The sequence below is a fragment of the Ptychodera flava genome, chromosome 14, assembly GCF_041260155.1.
Source record: "Ptychodera flava strain L36383 chromosome 14, AS_Pfla_20210202, whole genome shotgun sequence".
Lineage (NCBI taxonomy): Eukaryota > Metazoa > Hemichordata > Enteropneusta > Ptychoderidae > Ptychodera > Ptychodera flava.
The window spans coordinates 11,189,768-11,203,509 of NC_091941.1; the positions used below are offsets into that span (position 1 = coordinate 11,189,768).

General features: G+C 37.3%; 1 protein-coding gene across 6 annotated transcripts; it reads left to right on the forward strand.

Moving 5' to 3' along the window:
- The first annotated feature begins 91 nt into the window (after positions 1-91).
- LOC139149342 (uncharacterized) lies at positions 92-13,394 on the forward strand. 6 transcript variants are annotated; one of them, XM_070721056.1, is made up of 7 exons: positions 92-294; positions 736-753; positions 5,507-5,618; positions 6,676-6,835; positions 8,186-8,260; positions 9,288-9,419; positions 11,330-13,394. In XM_070721056.1, the coding sequence occupies exons 1-7, from the start codon at positions 266-268 to the stop codon at positions 11,395-11,397; spliced, it is 594 nt and encodes a 197-aa protein (XP_070577157.1). In that variant the 5' UTR covers positions 92-265; the 3' UTR covers positions 11,398-13,394. The 6 variants fall into 6 exon arrangements, with proteins under 6 accessions (XP_070577157.1, XP_070577160.1, XP_070577158.1 ...); XM_070721059.1 differs by lacking the exon at positions 8,186-8,260 and adding an exon at positions 8,057-8,101 and having other exon boundaries at positions 93-294; XM_070721057.1 differs by lacking the exon at positions 736-753 and having other exon boundaries at positions 94-294.
- The last annotated feature ends 348 nt before the right edge of the window (positions 13,395-13,742 follow it).

A 13,742-nucleotide genomic window follows, 5' to 3' on the forward strand; every position in this document is an offset into this window, starting at 1 on the left:
GGTGTCATATGAACGTCGCACTCTCACCTCCACTGCAGAACCCCCGCTGAGAAATGGTGTAGTCCTGCTCGAGTGGGCAGTCAATACCGAACAATACACCTGTCTCGGCGTTGAAACCAAGGTAACAGCCAACGCTTCACAGAGCCCGTCTAGCACGTCACTCTATATTCTGTGTGTGGATATTGTGTAGGGTGTGCACCGTTGAGAGTGGAGAACACCTGTCGCAGGATCCTCACATTTAAGAATATTCGAAGTGCGAAATATTATGCCTACACAGGGAGTCTTAGACGAAAGGTAAGAAATGCAAACGGCGGTAGCGATTTCTATACACGGTATACAGTTTGCTCACTCGAGCCATGAACAAAAAACAGCGGCGACATTGTTTAAGTACTGTAACAAGTATGGCTTGCGGTACAACTTGTCTTGCATACCGCAGTTGGACTTCAGTATCTATGCCGTCTTAATTTTGGCAAACGACACAGCGTGTCTCGAGCAAATCTTTAGGGCAGGCCTTACATTGCAGGCAAAGCCTTCTCTCGGAGTATTGTGCGACAAAACATGGCTCTGTAGTTGACGAAACATCAAGATACACTTAAGTTAACAAGCTTCATTTATAATTCATGTCAGCGAAATGAGGTTGTATCTGTTGAAGCTTTTAATGAGTTTTCCTCACGGCCTCAAAGCCCAGCTTCCCTTTTCAAACACCTGTACTTTCTCTCCCGCAATGGCTGATAGTCGGACAGTTTATCTGGAGTGAGTAAATCATAAGATATCAGTTTCACTGAGCTGTACGGTATTATTTGGTGTAACTTTCATTTAACGTATTTCGACAATACTAAAATTAACAAGGTTGTTGTTTGCATAGGATGTTGTTATCTAATGTGACCTTTGTGTAGGTAATCTTTATTACGCTTAACCAATTAATCACATGTCGCTTACTTGTTTGTCTGTTTGAATATCCCCGTCGGGACCGGGGCGAGATTAGCCCAAAAAGTAATCCCTGAGAGTTAACGTCGTTCTAATTTGATGAATTCGGATTTGTCGGCAAACTAACATTCTAAACAGAAGTTGCTGAAATTAAGTGACCTCGTCATGTTTAGATACATATCTTACCATGTGTTTTGTGCATAAACCTACTATAGTGTGATGTGAATAATGTAGTATATCCTGTAGGTGCAATATGATAGATCACACTACAGGAAGCGATTCATGACTCAGAGTATTAATTGACAACACAGAGACAGACAGACAGACAGACAGACAGACAGACAGACAGACAGACAGACAGACACACATACACACACAGACACACACACACACAAACAAACACACACACACAAAAATGAGAACACATCAAGCATATATATTATGTTCCTCGAGATAACATCACCCTTTCTTGCCTCTTGACCACCTTAGTAAACATCATGTCTGAGTGTCAAAAGTCACCGAAGCATACCGGTGTCGTATTATTTGCGAATTATTGATTTTCAATAGACACCGAAAATACCGAAGTTGCTGCAAGGGTTGCCCCAATTCTCTAAATTCTTGGACTTCAGTCTCCAGAGCGACTATTGGCCGATGTACGAGTGTGCAAATATCAGACCTAAAGGAATGGCTGATCCGCCAAAAAGGATTCGTGTGATTGTAAAATAAAACTATTATTAGTAAAGTCGCCTTTTTATCCATTTGATATTGCTTTCGGATGCCAGAACGACCACTTCGTCACCAGAACCGAGCTCTAATAAATCTACAACAGTCATCGTTTGTAGCGAATGTATGATCCATTAACGGACGGATAGACCCAATATAAACACTATCAAGGCTTCAATTTAGATCCAGATCTGGTGCCTTCGGTGGTATTGTTTAAACTTTATCCAATATGTGGAGATCAGGGGTGACATGGGCCGCCGACTGTATTAACTCTTAATGGCACGGTTTGTTTGTCCGAAATACGCTGTAAACTACAATTGCCGCAAGTCAAGTACTTTTAATAATGGTCGCCAGGTTTGAGAATCAATAACAAAGGCGAGACTGTAGCCCCCTAAACGAATTTATAAGAACATTAATGTCGCTGTCATTCGTTGTGGTGCCTTTGATTTGAATCACACAAAGACCGCACTCTATTTTTCCTGCTCGAACGACCACTTGGACTTAGTTCGTAAAACTGTGGCATGAACTTTGAAAAAACACCAGGTCTACAGGTCCCATGTTGTGAAAGACATGCGCATCCGTTCTCCCAGTTCCCTTATCGATCATCATCATCATCATCATCATCATCATCATCATCATCATCATCATCTTGACAAGCTTTCCAACTCTGTGGATTTGTATGTCAATGTTAGTATGTCTTTGAATTGACTGTGCCCAAATAAGTAAAATCATATGTATTGAGGGAGGGAACAATTTTGCCCTAATTTACATGGACAATCACCGAATAAATCCGCAGCTTTACAAATCCTTCGGGCAAAGACAATCTTATGTGTAAGTATGGTGCATCAACACCTAGAAAAATGTTCTTAAATCTTAAAATGGAACCATCGGTGGTATCGCCTATTCCAGAGGTCTTTTCTCAATATTTCTCCGTTTGAAAAAACTTTCCTAATTTTCCGCAGTCAAAAAAACAGAAATTATGGCGGAAAATATGAATTTCGAGAGAGGGCCTTAAAATTAATCTGATTCATCGGATAAAAATTCGAATTTGTTGTCGTGGAGTGGTAGTTTCGGATGGCGTCTTGAAAATGTAGTGAAATTTTAACGCGCGTTCTTGCAAATCATCAATATCGTCCTATTTCGTCGAGTACACACGGCTTGAAAACTCGCCCACGCTTTCCTCATTAAAAAAAACGACGGCAGTCTACTGAATTATTTTACATAGCAACGAGGAACACCGACAGTTCATTTGCGCTCGATGCTGTATTACAAACCAACTTCATAAACTAGTTCAATAGATGCAAAAAAAAGGAGAACGGCCCTTTCATCTGTCTTGTTTACAGTCTACCGGTCCAGTAGCAACACTGTTTGCTTTTCAAACTAAACCCCTTTTAACCGCGACAGCTGCGCGGAAAACAGGTAAACACCACCACAATGCTGAAATCTTCAGAAACTAACCCTGTAAACAGTGCCACCAGTAGGACTGTGAACTCGTGCGCGTCGCACCACGGGGTTATGAGGCATTATAAATCAAAACAAAAATAATGTTAGCGACATGACAGAAATGGTAGAAATATCCAATTTTATCAACAATATTCATAATCATAAATTTGTAAATAACAATATTCATAATCACAAATTTACAAATAACAAAGTCCGTACTATTAATGCGCGAACTTGGCATACACACTGATCATCATCCAGGTTTCGAGTGCAGTTCGGTACTTTCGTATATAAGTATACAATTATAACAAAAATATTAAATTGATATGAACAAAATTCATAATCATAATTTTTACACTATTGTTATGACTAACATTGCCGTATACTCCCTCAGTCGCACTTGGAGGACCAAACATCCACGACAGTGGAAAGTTTAAAGAAATACCGACTTATTTAGTTACGCAAAGTCGTCGAGTAGAAAAATACATTGAGCATGTATCTTAGGATATTTACGTTGAGATAACATAGACGCCGTAATTGGGTCCATATTTAACCATAAGTATATTTGAACATGAAAATCTTATAAAAGAGTAGTGTAAATGCTGTATAAATAATTGTGGCTCAGTACACGTACATAAGCACTTAATCTTGACAAGCCAGATATCTTTTTCTAACCCAGCTTCACATAAACGTGAATGGCATTTACCTTCCAGCCGCGTCAGGGACTTAAAGCGAGGAGTGTGTGACATATCATCGTAGACGGACCTCTCTTTAAGCCAGGAGACGAGAGCATGTAAAAAACTTAGAATGGTCTGAAAGTGATAGACGAAAAGAAATACTGAAGGGAGCCACATTTTTTGCAGAGTATGCAATAATTCCGTTGCTGAGGAAACACTCAGGCAGCCTTTAGCGAGAAATTAATCAGTAGTAGGTTTCGACATAGCTTGTATTTGACACAGTTGATTTCATTGATAATTTTAGTGTGACAACTTCAAAGGCGTTTCATGGGGGCCTACTGTCAGCTAACAATTAGTAACCAAGTCACGTATATATCAACATGGTACAGATCCAATTTAAGGAGACGCATAGTTGATGTGCAAGACTAGAGTGTGTACCACGGAGCTCAAACTACTAAACATCCACGTTATTGAAACCCTAACAGCACACAGACGCAATGCCACAATGACCCCTTGTTTATTTCTTGCACCAAAGCACCAAAGCCTCAGCTTACACAACGAATTTCTAGAATGTCCTATTACGTTACTTAGGTGTTCAAATGACGACGTATCGTGACCCCGCGCCTCTTGAGACCTAACCTCAGCTACCTGTTAGGCATTTAAAAACGTCATGTGCTTCTTAAAACTACAAAAACTGCACTTTTTGGAAGGTTGCACTTGTTCTGGTCCATTTTAGGCCCCACGTAGGTGAACAAAGTTAGGTATTTCTGATTTCTTTTCACATTTTCGGATATGTCACTGTAATATACAAAATTTCGCAGTTTTAATTATGAAAACAATTAAGATGAAAAGTACATGTATATGTTCCAAGCTAACATTACATTTTTTTCTGGAGGGAAATTATTTGAAACGCATGTTTAGTTTACTTGACTAAACTTACAACTGAGACAGACACAATGCACAGCAACATGTGTAATGTACATACGTGTATGTATTTATGTTTTATGTATGTATGTATGTATGTATGTATGTATGTATGTATGTATGTATGTATGTATGTATGTATGTATGTATGTATGTATGTATGTATGTATGAAAGAATTTAATTATGTATTGTATGTATCCATTAATAGGGGCAATGCATGCATAGATACGTGCATGTCAGATATATATATATATATATATATATATATATATATATATATATATATATATATATATATATATATATATATAGATATATATCGAAGTAAACAAATGTCCTCGTGGGAAATTACAGTGCTCGATGCTAAAGAAGAGCGTTACTGGCGTTATAAATAATAACACAAAATTACTTCAAGTACTAAGCAATAATATCTGTTACTTAAGTTTCATGCATCCTGCAATCATAGGACAGATGATGATGTCTATTGATTGCAGGATGCATGAAACTTAAGTAACAGATATTATTACTTTGTACTTGAAGTAATTTTGTGTCATTATATATATATTTATATATGTATATGTACACACACGTTTATATATATATTTATATATGTATATGCACACACACGTTTACACACAAATGCTTGAGAGACACCCGACGACAGACGAAAAGCCGATGAGTAACGGTATACGAGTATTTCGTTGAATGATATGCTTGCTGCTATAGATCCAGATCTGCTTAATGATACGGTTTACAGCATGTCTTTTATAAATAAACGATCAATTTAATTTTTCCATCTTCCAATCAACAGCATAGCCTATGGCAACCTCCCTAATTGGGTTGCTAACGGCCTCCCTAACAACGATGTATGGTTGCCCCAGACAACCCTGGTCAATGCCGTGCCAGTGAAATACGCAACGCCGGTAAGGCAGTTATGATCGATCTTGCAGATTTTTTCTTCTTACTCCTCAAATTTACATACGTAGCTTTGTATACTATGTCTTCAATATCAGAATGATCGAGGTATTTCGTTAATCGCCGTGTAATTCAGTGTCGGTTGTTCGCCATCTCCCATAAAATTCAACCTCCATCTCAATACTGTACTCCCCCAATCTCCGTAGAGCATTTTTCCAACCTTTGATCACGTGGTATGGTAATATTTCACCAACGTCCTTGCACTCAAAAAGCACATATACAATGAGTGTGGATTAATTTCACCGACCACTTAAGACATGTTTATCCCCATTAGCGATGCAATCAATCAATTAGCTGATTAAACTTTGACACACCCATTAAGCTGATTAAGCTAACAAAACAGTGCACTGTATGTTTTTCAAGAACAAATTGAACTGGCTGACACCTTTATTCAGTGAAAATGAAATACGTCCGCTAGGAAATACTTCCCCTTCCACGACAAGGAAGTGACAGGAACTGATTTGACTCTGCCACTATGATTTTCCATTTTATTTTTTCTGAGTTTGAATCATGACTATAGCCACTTGCCATTTAACTTTTTTGAATTATTATTGAAAATACGGAACGGGTCAAATTTGCGTAAACAGCCATGATGGCCAATATCAGCTTTAAATTTCTTCCTCAGTTGCCTATCATACACAGCAATTGATCTCATTTTCAAGGCCTCCCTCGTCATTCTAATGTATTGTAAAGTCAACTCACACTACCAGTTCAGTCACATTCTTGGAATGGTGATTTACCAATCGACAACTTTTCTTCTTTGTAGATTTGAGTAAAAATCGTCAGAAGCGAGCCTTAATGCTAAAGTTTTATGCTTTTCAAAGGAAAAAAAATCCTCTTGGAGCGCACGACGTTGATCTAGGAAGCTGAAAGATTGTAAAACTTGTAAAATTTACGATTTACAGAAATAAGAAACACAAGCGGACGGTACGAACAACTCTTTAGCAAACAATCTTTATCTCCTTCCACTTGCTCTGACGTCATGTCACAAAATTTCCTTTTCAGATGTTCCCTCCGATCTACGCAGGCCGTGCCACTAAGGACACAACTCCCAGGCAACTAGAACCGAGAATGAAGGCCCACAGTCTAAAAACGCGATCTCTTGACACCACTCTTCCATGGGACAACGAACCAAAGATGGAACCACGACAGTGGTCAGCTTACAGTAAGACAAGTTTTAATCTTCATTGAAGGTTATAGTAAAATTAAAGGTGTACTAGTAGCTAGCTGTAGATGACTTGCTGCTGCTGTTTGTTCATCTAGCACTTTTTTCTGCTCGTATTATCCAGCATGTTCAGGCCAAAATACTGCAAGCAGTGCATACATATCGTGTGTAGGAGTATATGTGAGTGTCTGTGTCTGTGTATATATATATATATATATATTATATATATATATATATATATATATATATATATATATATATATATATATATACACTTTACCTACATACAATTATATGTATAATTGTATGTATGTCAAGTATATGTGTATGTATATATATATATATATATATATATATATATATATGTATATGTATATATGTATATATATATATATATATATATATATATATATATATATATATATTTATATTTATATATATACACACACAGTCACACACGTTAAGTGTGAAACATATATTATGTTCATAATTTACATAAATTTATGTATGCATATATTTATAAAAATTAACGTACATGTATGGACGATACACAGACATACATATTACATGCATCAGGTGATCCATGCATGCATGCATCCATACATACATACACACACAGAATACGACATTCGTATGCATGACCTCTGTGATCGCTTTTTACATGTATGAATCGATTTTTTAGACAATAGTAGCATGGCCGCTTGAGACTAGAAATTAGCAACAACAGACCATGCTTTGTTACGTATCGATCGATATCGCTAGTGTGTTGTCCTTGCAGCCTGTTGCTATACGCCATGTAGCGTGTTGGCGCTCTGCCACGTCTTGTGACGTATCCCCGCCATGTTTGTTCACTCAGTAGGTGATATAGATGTACGATGTCATCACTTTGGCGACACTATCACGGCAGTCAGTGTTCAATGGGAATTCAGAGCTTGCGATAGATTATCTAATATCGGCTTTGTTTTTACTTTTATTACGGCATTTTTATTTGTTAAAATAGACAAAAATGAATTGGAGGGTTGTTGTGATATTCTCCATTTCCCTTTCAACCGAATATGACAAATTTCGTTCCGACATAGCTCCATAACTGCAGATAATAATTTGATTTTGATCTACATGTAATACACTCTCTGTGTTATGAGAGGAATGTAAACCCACTTCAATAATTTTGATCACAATTTTCATGTTTGGGGATATGCTTTTTTCATTCTATTACGTAAGTTGTTGAAGGAAACCGTCCTGGAAGAGGATATGGGCGTAGTTCAGGTATAAGATACATGGATCCTCTTGTTATGTGCATACCCTGTATATTGTTTGTTCGTTATTGTCTGTCTGTGTGCGACTTTGCAGAGCTACCTGTCAAACGAAATCTCGTGAGATTACCGCCAATGATCATCGAAGAGAAGACTGGAGAGAAAGAGCAAGGTGACCAAGCAAGCAACCTTGAGAATTGCCTCTTGCAAAGCTTGCGGTGCCCCAAAACATATCACCTTGCTCCCCTCGACACTTTAATCAAAATCCCCTCCCATCCTCACCAAAAGATCAACGCATCCTCTTAAGGTGTGACAACACAAGCAAGCACGCGTGACAAGCAAGCGAAAATAACTTCACTGGTGGCGACATGCGTGCCCGGCGCTTGTGAAATATCTTGCCCCAGCATCCAGAAAGCTTCGCACAAACCAAACTTGCTGTTGTGTCTTATGATTCTCTTCGTACAGATGTGTTTGTCTACCATTGTGTGTCCAAATGCGTGCTGATGCTTTTGACTCAAACATTTGTCTTTAATGGAGATTACTGTTGCTTTCAACACTGCCTTGTTTATCGCACGAGTCTTTTAACACTCAGTTGACGTGATTGTTTACTAAATACACTGCGTGATTACCATCACTAACATGCGCAATAACGTCCAGCCTACATGCAACGGTAGATATTCAAATTTTTCAAATTGTTTGTAACAATTCATTACACTTTAAAGTTAGCAGCATCCAACCCTATATTTTCATGTATAATTTACAAATCTGACCAGAAAATTATTTAGGAAATTTATATATTTTGTGGTGGTCATTATCACTTATACTCTAGACCACTGAGTCCGCAGATAAGTGTATGTTACAGCAATTTACTGTAGTATATCTGATACAGTGAACGCGCAGACAGAATAATTCCCACTTATTATCTCCGTCCTCCCACGTATAATCTTATTCAGAACAGAGATTTCAGCACAAACATACAGCTTCAAATTCACAGTCTTTATATACGTGCTCAACTGTTTGTCTGTGCGAAAAGATTTCTAGCGCCCGGCGTAGATATCTTTACTTAAACTTTAGATAAAAAATGAAAACGGTTTTGAACGTTACATCGACAAGATGAAAAAAAAATCAGCCTTCGTGAGTAAAGTAACTCAACCAGCTGACGAGTCATTGATAGCTCACCTTCTGTTCCCCTATTTCAGTGGCGAGTAACAAAAATATAGACGATGTGTACAGCTCGAGGGCCAAGTCGGTTAACTGGCGAAACAACACGTATAATGTCCACGCTAAACAAGGATTCAAGTTCTGGCTTGAGGAACCCAAAGCGTTTTCACGTGAGTAGATGAATATCGCTGTATGTCTCACTGTCATGTGATGAGAGCAAAGTTTTGCCATGACATTCAATCACCAAACACCAACTGACACTCGAAGGCATACTACATATCATACATGCAAGCGTGCGAGTGTGTGCGCCCATGTGCGTACGTGTACATATGTAAGCAATACATAGGCATACATACATACATACATACATACATACATACATACATACATACATACATACATACATACATAGTTTGCGTTCACGCAAACTATCTGACATCTTGCCTGAAACGTCCCTTCCAAATATCGTAAATACTCCAACACATGGTCATTTGTGAGACACCGCACCTTTTGAATGCCATGTTGCACCATGGTCCCTCCACAAGGAGGTGAGACAGTGGATACTCGATTATTGTGTCTCTGACCCGAAAAGTTAGACCTCGTCGTCACAGAGAACGGGTCTTTGATAGATAAACACATATTTAACTATGGTAGTACATGCATCAAATCTGTTAAGAGCTATACATACTTAGGACTGACAAATGGCAGTTTTAGTGACACAATTACAAATTTGGCTGATAAAGCAGCAAAATCTTTGTATAGTTTAAAAAGGGTTTTATTGCACAACAAAAAGATAAAATTTTCCCTACATCTATTCAATGTTTTCATTAAACCTGTTTTACTGTATGGCTCAGAGATTTGGGGACAAGATTTCATGGACTACAAGAAGTGGGATAAATCAGCAATTGAAAAAACTCACCTCAAATTTTGTAAGAACATTTTACAGTGTAATAGACAAGCTTGTAATGCCGCTGTGAGGGGTGAACTAGGACAATTCCCACTTCTACTTGAGATCAAACTTAGTATTGTTAAACACTGGCTTCATATCGTACAACTGCCACATTATAATCTCGCTAAAGAAGCTTTTCTGGAGCAAATGGTAAACAACACTAACAATAGATCTTGGTTTAACTGTTTAAGTGCTTTAATTAAAGACAATGGAATGGACTTTCTCCTTGATAAAGCTCCATCACTTAAACACCACAAAGTTATAACTGGATTAATGAAAACAAATTTAACAAACAATTATGAGGTCTTTTGGAAAAAATTGATCACTGATGAAAATAGTAAACTAAGAATGTATGCCAAAATAAAGCATAATTTTAGATTAGAACCCTACTTAACACAGTTACAAGGTGAGAAAGAAAATTACTCACCATACTTCGCATTAGCAATCATGATCTGGCAATTGAAAAAGGGAGACACACTGTTCCAAAAACCCAATTACGGAAAGATACTGCAATCAGTGTACTAACAACAGTATTAAGATGAAACACACTTTTTATTAGTCTGTCAGAAATACAAAGTCCAAAGAAAGAACTTTTTCAGTAAAATCAACTTCCCAAACGACAATACTGAAAATCAGCTTATTTCTCTACTAACAAAACAAGAGTTCTCTTTTAATGAACAACTTGCAGATTATATTTTTACTTTATACAAACAAAGAAATACCTAGTTATATTTATTATTAGCTACTATTATTATACTGTAATACTTTATCTTTATTGAAGAAAATTTTAACTTATTTTTGTATCACACTTTTATTGCCACAAATGTGATGTAAATCCTATATTTACAAGCAAGCAATAAAATATTATTATTATTATTATTACATAAGGTTTTAGTGTATTTGGTCTTGGCAAAGAATGTATGATACAGACAACAATTGACTTTCTGAAGTAGCATCAGTCAGAAATTCATGTCTAAATTTTTCAAAACTTCTCCAAATCGCATAATTTTTGTGATCTTTGATGGCGTTCCTTACTTGTGATTTGCAACACGTGGTATTCCAAATATTCACACCGTCGTTTCATCTAAATAAAATGACACTAAACCGCAATCTCTTCCCATCAATCCGCAGGATCGTCGAAATACACATTCGGATCGTACCGCACGTTCCTCGGACTGGGGAACGCTCCGCGAAACTGAAGAAATGATCAACGTCCAACACCGTCCAAAGACACGAATTGCCCTGCCACTCTCACACTCCAACTTCAAAAAGTCCATGAAAAAGACATCTCAATTTTAGTTTTAGATTTCCTTACATTCAAAATTTTAGTGTTTCGTTCGTTTGGATAAGCTGTCGGCAAATTTATTTCCATAGCAACCAAACTGGACAGAGAGATAGACCACTTTAATATTTTAACTGGTATTGATCTGGAATGGCAGAAACGTCTTCGTGCATTGTCACATTCCGTCCACTGAACAAGTTTTAGTTTGCGCCAATAGTTAGTTATCACAAGTTGTTTTTGTTTGTTAAACACGTCTGTTGAAATAACGGATAATTCAAACAAATCGTCACAGTGTCAATCAACACGAATTTATTGCAAGAGATTTGTAAATATAGAATGGTAGTAAAGTGAGTTATATACTCTGATGACAAGATTCATAATTTATTTGAAGTCAGATCGATCAGTGATCGTAAAGAGAGAAAGCTGATCAACCTGCCTGGCATTCAAAAATACGCTGACTTCAGATACATTGATCGAATCGTTCCACAATTGCTTGAGATTAGGTACATGTCATTGGGTTACAGGAGCCCTCGCCTTGTATCTTACATGTACCACAAACGACTGTGAAGTATTCCCTCGGCTTGATTTCAAATCATATACACAGTGTGTCAGGGATATTTTATCAATAGGTATGCGTCCGTCCACCTAAATTATTGAGAATTCACTGACTTTAATTTGTCATCGAGTTGCAGTGTTGCAGACTCACATACCGCACCGTCCAACAAGTTTGACTTTTCCCTATTTTGTCTTACAGTATTATATTTGCGATTTGAGTTAATTTCGAGTCATATAACGTTTCGTGTGAGACGAAGGCGATTTTTTGTTCTTTCTTCGAGTTTCATATTTCTTATATTTTTTATCACCCTTTCAATATATTTGTTTCATCGAATATAAGTTCACAGTTACGGTTTTATCATGCAAGAGCCGAGCACTACTGGCGATGACGTACAACGAATTTGTCTTATTGCTCTGTAATGGTACATTATAGGCCAGCCCAGCTGTACTTGCCGGGGAACTTTTTGATTTTTGACTTGTTTCAAAGCATGTCAACCCTACTCTACTCAACTTTACCTCCGTACCGTGTTCAAACCGTCGAACAGCTACCGAACTTCGGAGAAAGAGCAAAATTTAATACTTTCTGGTGCAACAACGCCATCTACGGCCAAATTGTGTTTCTGACGTGCCAAGGTACAGAACGACATTCTGGAGTCACCGTCAGTGCTTTCAGTCTGAAAATAGTGCACTGCATTACAGATATACTGCCACGTAGATTTCCTGTGTGTTGAAATTGTTCCCATTATACAACGTAGGATATTGTTTATGAAAACTTTGTTTGTGCATAATTCGAACGTGCTCACAAACCGTTCCCTTTCTTCCTCTGTATAATTCCATTTACATTTTAGGAACTTGGCGCAAATTGCGGTAGAGGCCTAGGGAAACAACTGAACCACAAAGTCACCTTTACATGACATATAAATTGGCAAACAAGGTTTCGAGTTTTCTGAACATTTCCACTCTGATATTCTGTTATCAATATACCATATCTTTGAATTGAAAGCTTTGCATCTACGTCAGTGGTGAGTTTTGATAAAATATATGTTGTCAACTTTTATCATTGCGATGTTGGTGATCGATTCCACTAACAACGCTGTCGATGTCTTGTCAATGCCTACAGTCATCCATTGAATAGTGACAAAATGTAAATATTAAAAAGACATTGAAGATAAAATGACATCTATATGTCTTCACATGAGCACATTTTGGTTCTGATGGAGGAGCATCACTGATCTTGTTTTTACAATCAAAATACTTGAACTGTACAAATATATGGACTTTGCCGTGTGAGAATCGTTTGAGATTTTTTTTTGATATTTTTATGCAATAAACCCTGCTGTTGTCAGTATTGAATTATAACTATTACATCTTTTTCTTCTCTTTTATGCAAATGAAATCAATTAAGGTAGTATGCACCTCGAAATTGAAAGACAAACTTTTGCTCAAACTTTCCTGAATGCAACTTTCGACCATTCTCTTAATACCAAAATAAGGATAAAAATCAGGGTCACTGTGCAAACTTTGGTACTAAAGAGACAAATTACCCATTTCGAATATACACATTTTAAATTCAAAATGGCGGCCATCCCTGTGTTAACTCTATGGGGAAAAAGAAAATTTTAAATTTTCAAAATGACTAAGACGGTGAAAACTTTTCTTACGCTATGCACTGATATGAATCCCCACAAGTGGTAGATCAGAAGAGAA